Source organism: Lutjanus erythropterus, chromosome 4 (genome assembly GCF_056507025.1).
Source record: "Lutjanus erythropterus isolate fLutEry1 chromosome 4, fLutEry1.hap2, whole genome shotgun sequence".
In the NCBI taxonomy this organism is placed as follows: Eukaryota; Metazoa; Chordata; class Actinopteri; order Lutjaniformes; family Lutjanidae; genus Lutjanus; species Lutjanus erythropterus.
This window is the reverse complement of record NC_139320.1, coordinates 19,731,658-19,744,611: the sequence shown is the minus strand read 5'-3', so window position 1 is coordinate 19,744,611 and position 12,954 is coordinate 19,731,658. Positions and strand designations below refer to the sequence as shown.

The following is a 12,954-nucleotide window of genomic DNA, read 5'->3' as shown; positions in this document are numbered from 1 at the left end:
GTTATGTGGGTTGCAGCGAGGGGGAGATCACCTTAAACCATAAAAAATAAGATAGAGAAACATTTAGCCAAATAATTTGCCAATTAATCACAAACTCTCTGATGTTCTGCACACAGCAAGAGAGAAAGAGAAACCTCAGAACTGTTGGCATGCATGGGAATGAATTGCAATGTAAAATAATTGACTATATTTCTTTTCCCTCATAGTCTGAATAGAAAATACATTGCTAAGAGGGTTTGAAAAGTTACTAAATAATGTGAAAAAATCTGATGCAGTTGATAAACGAGTTGATAAAAGGAGAGATTGATAAAGTGGAGGATACCTGCAACGCACTGTTGTCAGCTGACCTCTACAATCAACATGAAAAGTGACTGCATGGTAGATGTATCCTGTTCATCTTTTCTCTCCTTGCCCTTATACATACATAATCTCTAAGTTTAACCAGCACCTCTAAAGCTCACCAGTTAATAGGTTATATGTTGTTTGTTTGATCTATAGGAAAAAACTTAATCTGTTTTTGTTACATATTAAAATAGAACATACTTCTGACAAATAATTGTCATGGTGAAATTCATTTTTGCACAAATAACATTGTTAGCAGCTTCACCTGTGTGACCAGTGACTAATGCAGTTCATATATCAAGCTCGTCTTTTTTAGTACACATCCCAAGTATGTACGCAAATAAACAAATTAAAGAGACAGACAGCAGTGACGTTCATGAGAAAATTATGATTTGAAATATTTCCATGTTTTGATTTGTACCCAAGAGAACATTTCTGAGTGATCTAGGACTCGTTTTTAAAAAGATCTTTGACGTAAGTAGATGCTGTAAATGTGGGTAATGTTCAGTACCATTTATAGCACAGTGGCCAACAACATTGACAACAAGGAGATGCACTTTCCCCTCCATATAACTCAGCGCAAGTGAGTGATGAGCAGTGTGAGCGTTTGTCGGTGGACACACACATACACCCAGGGATGTATTTGTTTCAAGGTCAGCTCCGGGGTGGGGTTGAGTAGACAACTCTTGTTACACACAGGAGACTCACAGCCTTCATCCACACTCACACACACCCACACTCCCACACACACCCCCTCACATCCTCTTTGCTGTAATGCAGAGTGGTGCCTGAATAAAGTGGGAGTCATCTGGCCAAGACCCTTTCACCTTATCAAGTCTCTCCAAAAGTAGAAACTAAAAATGTAGCAGATGACTAAGCATCCCTTTAATTAAGATAGTTAAATGTCTCTGCCTTGTCCAATATAAGGACAGTCATACAAAAGACAGTTATGTATCTCACTGAAAGTAAAATACTCTGTATTTACTTTCAGATTAACTATGATATGCATGATTTATTTGATCAACAGACTGCATTTGCAAAGATAGCTGTTGCTCCCAGGCTATAATTTCTTCAGATGACAGTAAAACCGGGACTTAAATTACTTTCAATTCTATTCTACAGACACCAGCAGCAGAGAGAGTTAGAACACACACTAAGAGCTGCTAATCCCCAGGAAGAGTTCTGTACTTGGGGAGAAAACAATCCAAGGTGTCCTGGCTGGAAAACATCACATGAGCCGGCAGGAATGTTCGTTATCTCTGACACCCTGGGTGGAGGTCCTGGCCTCTGTCTACATCGTGTTAATCATTCACTACTCTTCCTCTTGTGCATGTACGTGTGAGCGACAGATGGTGGTGGCAGGTAAGAGTAACTCGTATTCTGTGTATCCAGAAGTAAACATACTTGTTTTTTCTGAGCGGGCGACCTGTCCAGCCACGATCCATGACAGTGCCGTGACCGCAGCAAGAGCCCCGATGTGCAGGAATGGACCTGTGGCCTGGACAGAGGTGTGAGACAGAGTGGAGAGGATGAAAGCAGGACACGGAGAAATAAAGAAAATATTAGGACAAATGGGAAATAAGGTAAAGCAAAGAAAATCAGGGTTAAAGAAAGATGTGCAAAGGAGTACAGAAACAAAGATAAAGAGAGAGAGGCATGGAATTACAAACATTATCTGCAGTTAAGACACTGGTAAAACTATTCAGAGATAATAGCCATAATTTGTAGAGGCATTTAATTTCTAACAGCATCAGTTTCAGTGAAATTGTGAGTCCATTTTGATAATCTCAAAGGGACACAGCAATTATTAGCTTCTCTTGACTCCTTGGATATCGTTCAGCTGGTAACTGTTAGGATGAATGTGCATTGAGTATCTTGTCACTGCAGTACATGCAGTTTAAATTATTACACTTTTCTTTATCGCAATGTAGTCTATGGAAATATAATCACAAACTGAACTCATTACATGCTTCTAAATTATACACATACAGTGTGGTCCATCAGACCCATCGGTCTCGATCTTGACAACAAATCAGTGATCAACAATCCAATATGATCGATGCAAAATGAAAACATCGATCCATTTCATCATCTTTAAGATGACATTAATATTTAAACAATCAAACTATATACAGCATGCCAACATGCATTATCTTTCACAGCATTTGTTTCAGTTTTTATGAAAATGTAATAATTCTTCCAAATGTATAACTGAGCTGAATTTCTTTGAGGGAACAGCTTTGTTACTTTACTTTGTTACTACAGGGCGACTGTTTTTCCCTGTGTCCTCAGCGGTGTTTCAAACATGAGATCAGGTGGATAATCTGCTGCTGTTGGCTAAAAATGAAAAGTCCTGACATTAAACACACTTGTGAAACTATTAGCTCTTAGTCTGTCATTTCTGTCATAAGTTACAATTTCTGGTATGGATGAGGTGCTGCTGGGACCAAGCAAAGATGAACCTTGGCCACATCAACAAAACTCTGTTGTTAAAATCAAATATAAGAAATTAAATGTGAGTCTTGGTAAAGCATAATAACTATTGCTTGCCTTGTGTGAAGGGAGGTAGTTATCAGCCAGGGAGTGAGAGTGTGTGGGATGATTTTCTGTTTCACAGATAGCCCTGTTGGACTGCTGGGAACTGACTGTTTTAACTCCCCTCCCTCTGTCTGTTGCCATTCAAGTCTGTAAATTTCTGCTAATATTTGTCACTGTCAAGACAACTGTTACACTCAGGAATCCCATGTAATCATCAGGTGACTGATTGTGTTAAATGGGCCTATGATATTGTCTCATAACAATGACAAGGCTCTTATTTGAATTGAACTGAAATTGTATCATAACAGACTTTCTGATACTGGTAAATATTGTATTGCTGTCCAAAAAATCAATAAAGTATCATACTGTGATGAAACTTGTGATTTACACCCCTAATATGTTATAACATAATATAAAGATGATGCATCTGTTGCAGGTAGGATTGATTGATATACTGTATAGACAGAAGGTACACTGATAACAGTATTTGAACATCAGAATACCTGGCTTAAGCAGGTATTTGAGAACTGTCATTAAAATTATAGAATAGATTAGAGATACTGCATGTTTTTAAAGGGTTGTTGTCCACATAAAAGATGTTACAGCTCAGTAATTTTATTCAGTGCTCACAAAGCAATAGTGAAAGTCATCATTGTTATGCAACAGTAATAGACTGCCTCTACCCTGCATATCACAACTCCAAGTTTAGTACTCAGACTTGGCATCAGCAGTGATTTCCAGACATGAAAAGTAGCTTTGAGGCTTTCCTGTATCTGTATGTGCTGACCTGCAGGGAGATGGGGATGACGTCCCACTCTTGCCCCCATGTTTGATTGATAGATATCACCCCAACAATGGTGGTGAGCAGAGCAACAGTCACTCCTATCTGTGTAGACAAAGAGATGAAGAAAATCAGAGAGGCTGTCACTTTGGATAAATACATGTACACACCCACACAAATACACACACCACAGAATAACCCCAAACAGCTCCCAGGCCTTTCCCACCACAAACGCTGTTTGGTCCTTGTATTTGGTTTGCTGATAGCATTTTAGAGCAGGTCATTTACTGAGCTTTCACAACCTTCCCAGGACAACACGATCCAAACTTTAAGTTCAGGATAAGTTCAGCTGATCAGCAATGAAAGAACACACACACAGCCACCAAGCAAACAGATAAGTATATAAACACACCCACACACAACACAGAGACAGATACATATGTAAAACTCACCCATCCTTCTACCTTCCAATTTTCACCACTCACCCACACAAACACTAACACAGTTACTCAGTCTCACATTTGGCACATTACCTTATGGAGCCAGTGCAAATTCAACTGTTGCCCAAGTGCAATGTGGCAAAGAGCTAAAACCTAAAAACAGAGGAAAAACAGAGACACATATGAGGACAACTTTCAAAAACAAGTCTCCTGCAGATCTAAACTTGCTCAACATTGCCACGTAACTGGTTACTCCACCTGGCAACATATGCAAATAATTGCAAAGCTACTACATCACTACACTCGGTAGTGATTTATAACACGTTTAGCATCTCCACAGCAAACACTTGATGTAGGTCTCACCATTAAAAATGCAATGTAAGTGAAGCCAGCAGCGGTGGTGGCCAGGATGGGAACAGTGCCATCACTCCACTCCCCAGAGCGGTTGTAGAGGAACCTGCAGGAACAAGAGTGAATACCACTTCACATGCTGACTGAAAGCTCACCTGCATTGTATTTTATTACTAACCAATGTGAAGACTTCAGAGCGTTGAGTCTGTGCACATATGTCTTTTTGTATTTGTTTTTGAAAGCATAATTTACTATTTTTACTTTGTTCAAACCAAATCATGCCTTCTAAGTTGACTTACAATTATGTGAAGCGTGTTATTATCTTATATTAACAATAACAGTCTGCAAATGCTGTTATTTGCAGACTCTTTCACAAATAGTTTATTGTATATAGTGTTATCAGTTCACAATATATCTGCAAGACAGGTAAGAGGAGGGTTAAAAACAAGGACACAAAAAGAACAAAAGCCTTGAGTGACAGGTAAACTACTGTAGACTGTCTGAAAGTCAAAGACCTTTGAAACACCAACTGACATGCATCAAGTGCCCTGGAGCTTAATGCTTTATTGTTGCAATAAAGCGAACAGATACAACAATGACAGCAGCCTCAGTGACCACAGACAGCATTGTGGGGCTACAGGGAGAATTGTTATATTAATGGCACAGTGGCAAATTAATGACAGCTGGTTTCTGTCTTCCGGAGAGCTTCAGTATATCAAAAAGCAGCAGAGGCAACAACTAAGATAACAAGCCTGCATGTATCACATTTTTGATTTTTTGAAAATAGATGCAGCCAAACATAGTTGCTCAAAAGAGTGGAGTGGAGGTGGGAAGTAACTAAGTGCAAATGTTGAGAATGGGACTGCAACTAACTTATTTTCATTGATGATTAATCTGTTGTTTATTTTCTTGATTAGTCTATTGGTTGTTTGGTCTATAAAATATCAAAAAATGGTGAAAAATGTCCATCACTGTTTCCAAAAGCCCAATATGACCTGCTCAAATGTCTCGTTTTCGATTTTTTCAAAGCCTCAGTTTTAATGATATTTTAAATTTGAAACACTAACCACCAGGAATTTTACAGTGGTTTATCATGAAAGGGGCAGTCATTTTATACCTAGTTCACAGCTGCAGAGCAAGGACCACATGGTTGAATGTCTGCTTTGACATGACAGCTAAGGCCCATAGCACTAATTACTTTCAAAGCCTTATCAGTGATTCCAGTGGCACAGAGCCACAGCAGGGTCACTTAGCACTGATGCTCCAAGCCTTTTGTGAATATATTTATACTGCAGTTGGACTGGGACACTCCCTGCTGCTAAATCACTAGAATACATAAAGGCCAGGATGTCATCTCTGTCATTATCTGTAAGATCCATACAAAAGAGCAGGAAGGAAAGCAGGAAATTTGTATACTTGCTATTATAAAGACACCTAAACTGACTCTGAGATGAATAAACGCTTGTGAGATTGGGATGGATGTTTAGGGAACTGATAGAAGGGGTGAAACAATAAAGATGTTAAGAAAAGGGCTATTGGTGACAAAAGTGACAAATTAGAGAATGAAAGGGGGATTGGGATATAACAAAAAACCTACATTGGGAAAGGAATGTGAGAGGAGGAAATGGAAGGCAGCAGTTGATAAGAGGAAAAGGTGACATTGTAGAGGTTACTGAGAGCAGGTGCAGAGGGGGAGGGGAAAGGTAGCTGGAGAGAAAGTGCAGGGTATGTGACATTACAGGACACATACAGCAGTAGCCTAACCATTTTGTACTAGGAAGGAAGGAAAATTGTGTTTGTGCAGTTTTGCATTAAAACAACTCCAAACAGATTAATTCTGCTTACAGGTTAGGAATAACTTTTGCTTTTGGCAGCTTATATTGTTTTCAGTCACATAAACTAAGGCTGCAACAAACGATTTTTTCAATAAATCTCTTGATTATTTTCTTGATTAGTCGATTACTTATGTGATCACAAAATGGTGGAAAACATTGATCGATGTTTCCCAAAGCCCAAGATGATGTCCTCAAATGTCTTGTTTTGTCCACAACCCAAACATATTCAGTTTTACTGTCACAAAGGAGTAAATAATCCAGAAAAGATTCACATGTAAGAAGCCAGAATTAAAGAATCGTTTAAACATTGCAGCTCTAACATAAACAAGTGGTCACATAAACGTGGCATGGAGCCGAGTCATTTACAGAAGAGGAAGTATTGGGCGAGCCATCTCTGTTATGTAATGGTGTAATCTGGGTGGTCTCTGCGCAGATTAAGGCAGAGGACGGATTAAACTGATTATTTAGGAAATCAACAAGCCGACAAGCATGGATAGAATTCATTTACAGTCGAAACAATATGGTGACAGACGCTCAGTGACTGGCTCCAGTTTGACCCTGCAGCACAGAGCAGCACTTGGCTGCGTACTCACCAGTTGAACTCGTTGTAGTCGTTATGTGCCTCCCACCAGAAGTAGAACCAGACCAGCAGCAGACAGAAAGTGAAGAGGAGGATGAGGGACCACAGTAGCTCCCACTGCACACAAAAAATACAAAAAAATATGATTAATTATTTTTGTGGATTCATTAGAATTGATAAAAGAAATATGGCACAAGTGCAAAAGAAAAAGAAAAAGCACATTCGCTGCTCCACGGCATTACGTTAAATTTTAAGCTGCTCTGAATGCTGCCAAAATAAAATGAAAAACATAAGCTATTGAGTTTTAAGATAATATGCCGAATATCTGTGGGAAGATGTTGCATAAATCAGCTCTGCAAGCACAACTTCAACTTTTCCAGAAGATCTTCAGAGACCTGTCAGCAGAATTAATTAGAAGTAAACTTTCCACAAACTTACCTACATTGAGCACAAGGTGTCAGCCTGGTTGCTGACCTTTGCAGAGAGTATTCCCTTATACACTCTGCTCATTATCAAGGAATGACTTTTATTAACTTCACATGCAAGCTGACTAATTACTGTCATCCTCTGTCATGCACTATTGTACCAGGGCAAATATTAAATTGGCTACATACTCAGGTACAGAAACACACCCCAGGCCATACTTAAGAGGATAATGTGCAGGCACGCTCATCTCCATCTTTTGCAGCGTGCTTTAAAACATCTAAGCTTTTGCTATGAGTCAGACATGAACCTTATGACCTTTTCATAAAGCACAGAAAATTGCTCATAATATAAAGAGGAACTCCTAAACACTGAAATCTGAAAGAGCCGAGCAGTAGCATTGCTGACTGACTTGAAGTGTACCAATAAGCTTTAGATAACACAGACACATACATTGATGACAGAATTAAGTCTCTAGTTTAAAAAGTTATAGGACTTCAATCATCTGACGCAAGTAAACACATGAACTGACAAGGTGTCACAATGCAATCCATGACTTGAATTCTCTTTAATCTGGACAGACTGCACATTTTGTCAGAAAACCCTTTCTTCAGACCACCTTCTGGGGGAAAAACATTATATCACTTTGAAAGGTCAACTGTAATTGTAGTCATTATAGATTTTAAGTGTCAATCATGTCCTTAGGAAGGCTAAAAGCTTTTGGCCAAATAAGTGCACATATTTGGGTAGCACAGATTAATTTAAATTACACTGATATGTGGTTTAGAGCCAGAACCATTAGTCATTTGATTAGTTGCTCAGCGTTTTCAGAAATTGACTTATTAAAGCAAAAATGTCAAACATTCACTGGTTCCAGCTCTGCTAGTGTGAGCATTTGCGGATTTTTACTGTTCTATATCACTGTCGGTTGAATATGTATGGGCAAATCGATTCTACAGGGTCAATATACTGATTCTCACAAGCTACTCATTAGGTTTTTATTCTGCTCAAAAACTAACAATAGTAAAATTATATAGATACAAAATGTGGGTGGCTGCATCACTTCCAAACATTTCAGTACTTTTGTAGGCATTAATGTCTGTACAAGTGTACAGCCCTGATGTTTTTATTTAGCTCACCTGTGTCACTTCAAACCTCTGAGATATGAGAACCAAGTGTGAAGCCATGCAGTCACACTCCTCTGCATCAAACTCAACAAGCATTTAAAAACAATTCCCCCTGAAAGTTGGGAGGCTGAATAAGTACAAGAAAATATTTTTTGTAATTCTCATTTTTTTCATTATAGTATAGAACATCGGTTTTGTGATAGAAATTCCAATTTCTGATGTAATCCTGTATCTGCATATTGTAAGTACCTAAATACAGGACAGAGAGGAAGGCCCAATATACTTGTATGACGCACAAGACAACATGAGATAGAACAAGCCAGAAGTGCTGTAGGGTTTTCTGAATGTCCTGTACCATCATGTGATAACAATATGCAACTCACCCTTTCCTGACCTTGCATTTATCTGTGTATAAAACACTGACACGTTCTCTGTTCTGGGCTCATTCTGCCCAGTTCATTCTTTGACTGTGCTGTGAGTCCATCTGCAGATGCCTGAGTAAACCTTACAGAAAGTCAAGTTTCTGACTCCGTGCTTTATTCAACAGAAATTGCCACCAGTTTCCAACCGGGGGTCCGGGCCCTCCTTAGAGGGGCACCAGAAATCACAGGGGGTCCGCTAGACTTTGTCTGCTCTGAGGTCCTCAAAATTAGATTTAACTAAAATCTCAATTTATACAAAAGTCTGTATACAAAACTATTTAAAAAGATAAATGATGATAATAAGTAATTATTGCTGTTTTGGTAGGGATGAGTTTGTATAAATCAAGGTTGTTAAAAGAAAAAAAAGCTGATCTCTACCAATGATAAGGATTCAAAGAGTTGAGTGGAAATAATTTAACTGACACGTATTTTAGACAGTAAAGCTTTGTAATGAATTGCTTATTCTTTTGGTGTATGTGCACGTGTGTGTGTGCTGGGGATGCTCAGCTTTCCTTAGGTACATGTCGGGGGGGTATACTAAATATATACATATATTATATATACATATTTGATTTAATTTTACTCATATTTGCTTTTGTAATACATTTGTTATTGATGGCTGCTATGTGTCAGGTCATTTTCTGACATGTCATTATGATGGAAAATAACATACCCATTAAAAACAAGATCAGTATCTGTATTGCTAAAATTGGGACAAAACGTATCAGTATCATATCAAATTAAAAAGTTTGCTATCATCCATCCCTGATCCGTCTCTGGTCTGAACTGGTGGTCACACAGGATAAAGATGAAGATTGAAGATGTCCCTTTGAGCTCCAAGAACTCAGTGATGGACATTTAAAAAAAAAAAATGAGTGATTAAATTGAGAAAAGAACTATAGAATCACCCATATTTGTTAGTTGTTGTTCAAATGCTCTTATGGGGTGTGCACTGTGGTGTCAAGATAAACACACACAGTTAAGCAACCTAAGCATATCAGCTTGAATGCACCTTTGTTGTGCGTGCAGAGGATCAGATTATTATCGCCTCTACCAGCTGATGCGACACACAAGTAAGACAGTCTGCCTGACCTGTTTATATCTGGCCTCACTCCCTGTATGTTTCTTCTTTTCTGAGGAAATCTAAAAGCTTGTCAAACTCTAAATATGGAAGTTTTGAATTCTGATTCAACCCACTGCCTAAAATTATTTTAAACTGTGCAGCATTCGAAGGTCATGTTTTGACCCCAAGCTTGTTTTAAAAGCTTTCCCACATTTCAACATTCAGCTGAGGTCAGATTTAATGTGGAAATCACGATGGTATAAAGATGTATTATTTAATTTCTGGGCATGGTTTTATGGCATAACAGAGATCAGTTGTACAAAAAAGGGAAACAAGCCCAGAGGGAATGCTGATTCAATCCCTTCTCATATTTGGACATAACTTCTGAAGTGCTTTTCAGAAGTGTAAGAAAAACATTATTATGTAAGAAGGTCCTCTCACATCAAATAATATGGGCACCAAATAATTTTGGCTGTCTTTATATGAAGGAAATGACTCTTAAAAAATAAAAGCAGTCTTTCTACAAAAAAAACACACCATGCAAATATTCTGTGAAGTGCAAATACTGTTTGACTCTTCAGGTGTTTTTATCTTTACTACTACATTCCAGTGAAAAAACAACGTTTAAGCTCATGCAGGTTTTCCTACATTCACAGAGGACCCGCAAATCACTTCAAGAGATAAAAAGGTTAACACAGTCTCTGTGGCAGGCAGAGCTACTCCTTCATGAGAAAGCACCGATCCTGGTTCCCAAGGTCCTTAATGACTACCTGGAAACACCTGGGAGATCTGACCTTGCTCCTGAGAGGCAACATTGTTCACCCCCTACCCTTTCATTCCCGCACCCTCTTCTCCCCTGTGGATCATGACGGATGCAACCTGAGTTGCCCCTGGGAGAGAAATGATGTGAGGTCAACAAGTTACGAACGCTGAGGTTTCTTTGATTAATCAGATTGCCTAATAAACTAAAGCTTGGGTTTTATTATCTATTATTGGAGTTTCTATGAAGTCAAAATCAATGTTTAAATATGTGATAACACCACTCATTGTACCATACATCACCTACATGTCAGTATCTGTCTCAACAGTGACAAAAAAATGTTTTGTATGTATTCTCTGGTATTTGTAATGATATTTCAGAGTTTGCCTTTTCCTGGAAAACAATTGAAAACTGTTAATGATGCATCCTGGTGCACACTCAGCTCCTGTCGTTCTGGGCTGACAAGCCAATATTGACTTGTATATGGCAATTATATATCTCTCGAGGCAGAGTTCACATATGCCTGTGTCCATCTTTTCTGATCTACCCTCCCATTTCTTATTATTATGCCTTTCATGTACATGATAAAAACTGCATCCACTTGACAAGTGCAACCATCACCTTTCTTCACTCTGAACAACTTCAAAGGACTAATGGGAGAACATCTTGTCTGTAAACCAGCATACAGTGCAGTTCTTACAGGGATAGTTCAGATTATTTGATGTCAGGGTTACTTTTTTTAAAAGTAGTTTTGTTGCTGACCCCGTCAGCAGTTCATTGCCTAACTTCTGTGCTGGTACTCCTCTTTGCTTCTCCTAAGTGGCAGCATGCAGCATACAGTAGCCTCTACTGTAGATAATACAATTCCAATCAATAAGTACCTCATTAAATAATCCGAACTATGCCTTTAAGCACCTTGTTAGGTCTAATGTTCTCTTTCCTGTTTGCCAGCTAACTCAGCAGCAGAGCTTGTCCAGCCTGACATGACTTGGCCTGCCCTGGTGACATCACATTACCATTCTGCATGGCAGGCATTTTATTTGGGCACAACACCACATGGCATGGACTGACAGTGCAGCACCAGAAATCTATCAGACCCAGACAATTTGTGGGAAGTGTTTGAGGAGCAATATATGCTAACTGTAATCCACTCTGATAATTACTCTGACTGGTGTCACGCTGTTCATTTCTCCCATAGAGAAAATCATAGAGGACAAAGGGGACGAGTTCTCCTTGGGGAAAATTCTACTAGCTACTGAATTAGCTTTAATTCAAATCTAATTATGTAGTGAGCTGTAATTAAAACATAATTAAAAAAAATATTGGAATGACCTTTTAAAATTTCTTAGGACCCTTTCAATAGTCCTGACAGCTGTAATAGTTAAGATTAAATATATTTTGTGAATAAATTACCTTCCTAAACCAGTAATACTGAAAAAGGATGGAGGACAGAGTAAGCCTTATCACACACTCCACTGCTAAAAATAGAAGGATCAAATGGATCAAAGAAAAATTCATTGCAGTTTTATTAACACTCTTATTAAAACGTTCCTGAAAATCCTCCAGCTGCATGCTGACCACTAAAATCATAACTGCTACAAAACAAATCTCTGTTTTGGCAGGTGACTATGCATTTGGTTGTGTCCATGTGTGTGTCTGTACTAATCTCACATACTACTGGATACATTGGCATATATTGTTATATATTATTCAGTGTTGCCACCACAATATTCAAGACCTTAAAGTAATCACAAAGAGAGGATGAGTTAATAAGCAGCATATATTGCATAAATAAGCCGTGTAACCGTTCACTTTTGCAAACATTTGCACATCATAAACACAATGCTCACGAAGTATAAATCAAAACAAATCTCAACTCATAATCACAAAAGAAAGACAGCTCAAAAATCTGCTCTGGGTTTTACTGCAGATCCTTACAGCATCACACCAAATCAAGAAATAATTACTAAAATAACAGTACCTGTATTTGCAGTTCAATATACATATAAACCAGCACTGGACAGATAATCAGGCATACAGTCACTAACTCAGGTTTGCTCAATCAGCCTGAGCTCCACTAAAGGACAAGCAACGCCTGGAGAAACTCCAGTTGGGAAATATACAATCCATCATCATCATTTCCTCTCTTAGTTGTAGTGATTGGCAATTTTTGAAAAACCTATTTCCATTGACTGTTGATTCATCACTTCTCTTAACTAGCTGGTAAGGGCCACAAAGTGTCCCCCCCCCCCCCTGCACTTCCTGTCCCCCAGTCACATGCCCCCTGACACA

At 38.7% G+C, this 12,954-nt stretch overlaps 1 protein-coding gene across 4 annotated transcripts in view; it reads right to left on the bottom strand.

The window, feature by feature from the left end:
• The window catches only part of gdpd5b (glycerophosphodiester phosphodiesterase domain containing 5b), a 56,738-nt gene that overhangs the window by 15,366 nt on the left and 28,418 nt on the right, over window positions 1–12,954 (bottom strand). For all 4 annotated transcript variants that reach the window (XM_084717247.1, XM_084717249.1, XM_084717248.1 and 1 more), the window contains exons 3-7: window positions 6,881–6,984; window positions 4,465–4,558; window positions 4,195–4,254; window positions 3,668–3,766; window positions 1,747–1,840 (exon numbers count right to left, since the gene is read on the bottom strand). In XM_084717247.1, coding sequence (XP_084573373.1) covers window positions 1,747–1,840; window positions 3,668–3,766; window positions 4,195–4,254; window positions 4,465–4,558; window positions 6,881–6,984 — 451 coding nt within the window. The remainder of the gene's footprint in view (window positions 1–1,746; window positions 1,841–3,667; window positions 3,767–4,194; window positions 4,255–4,464; window positions 4,559–6,880; window positions 6,985–12,954) is intronic.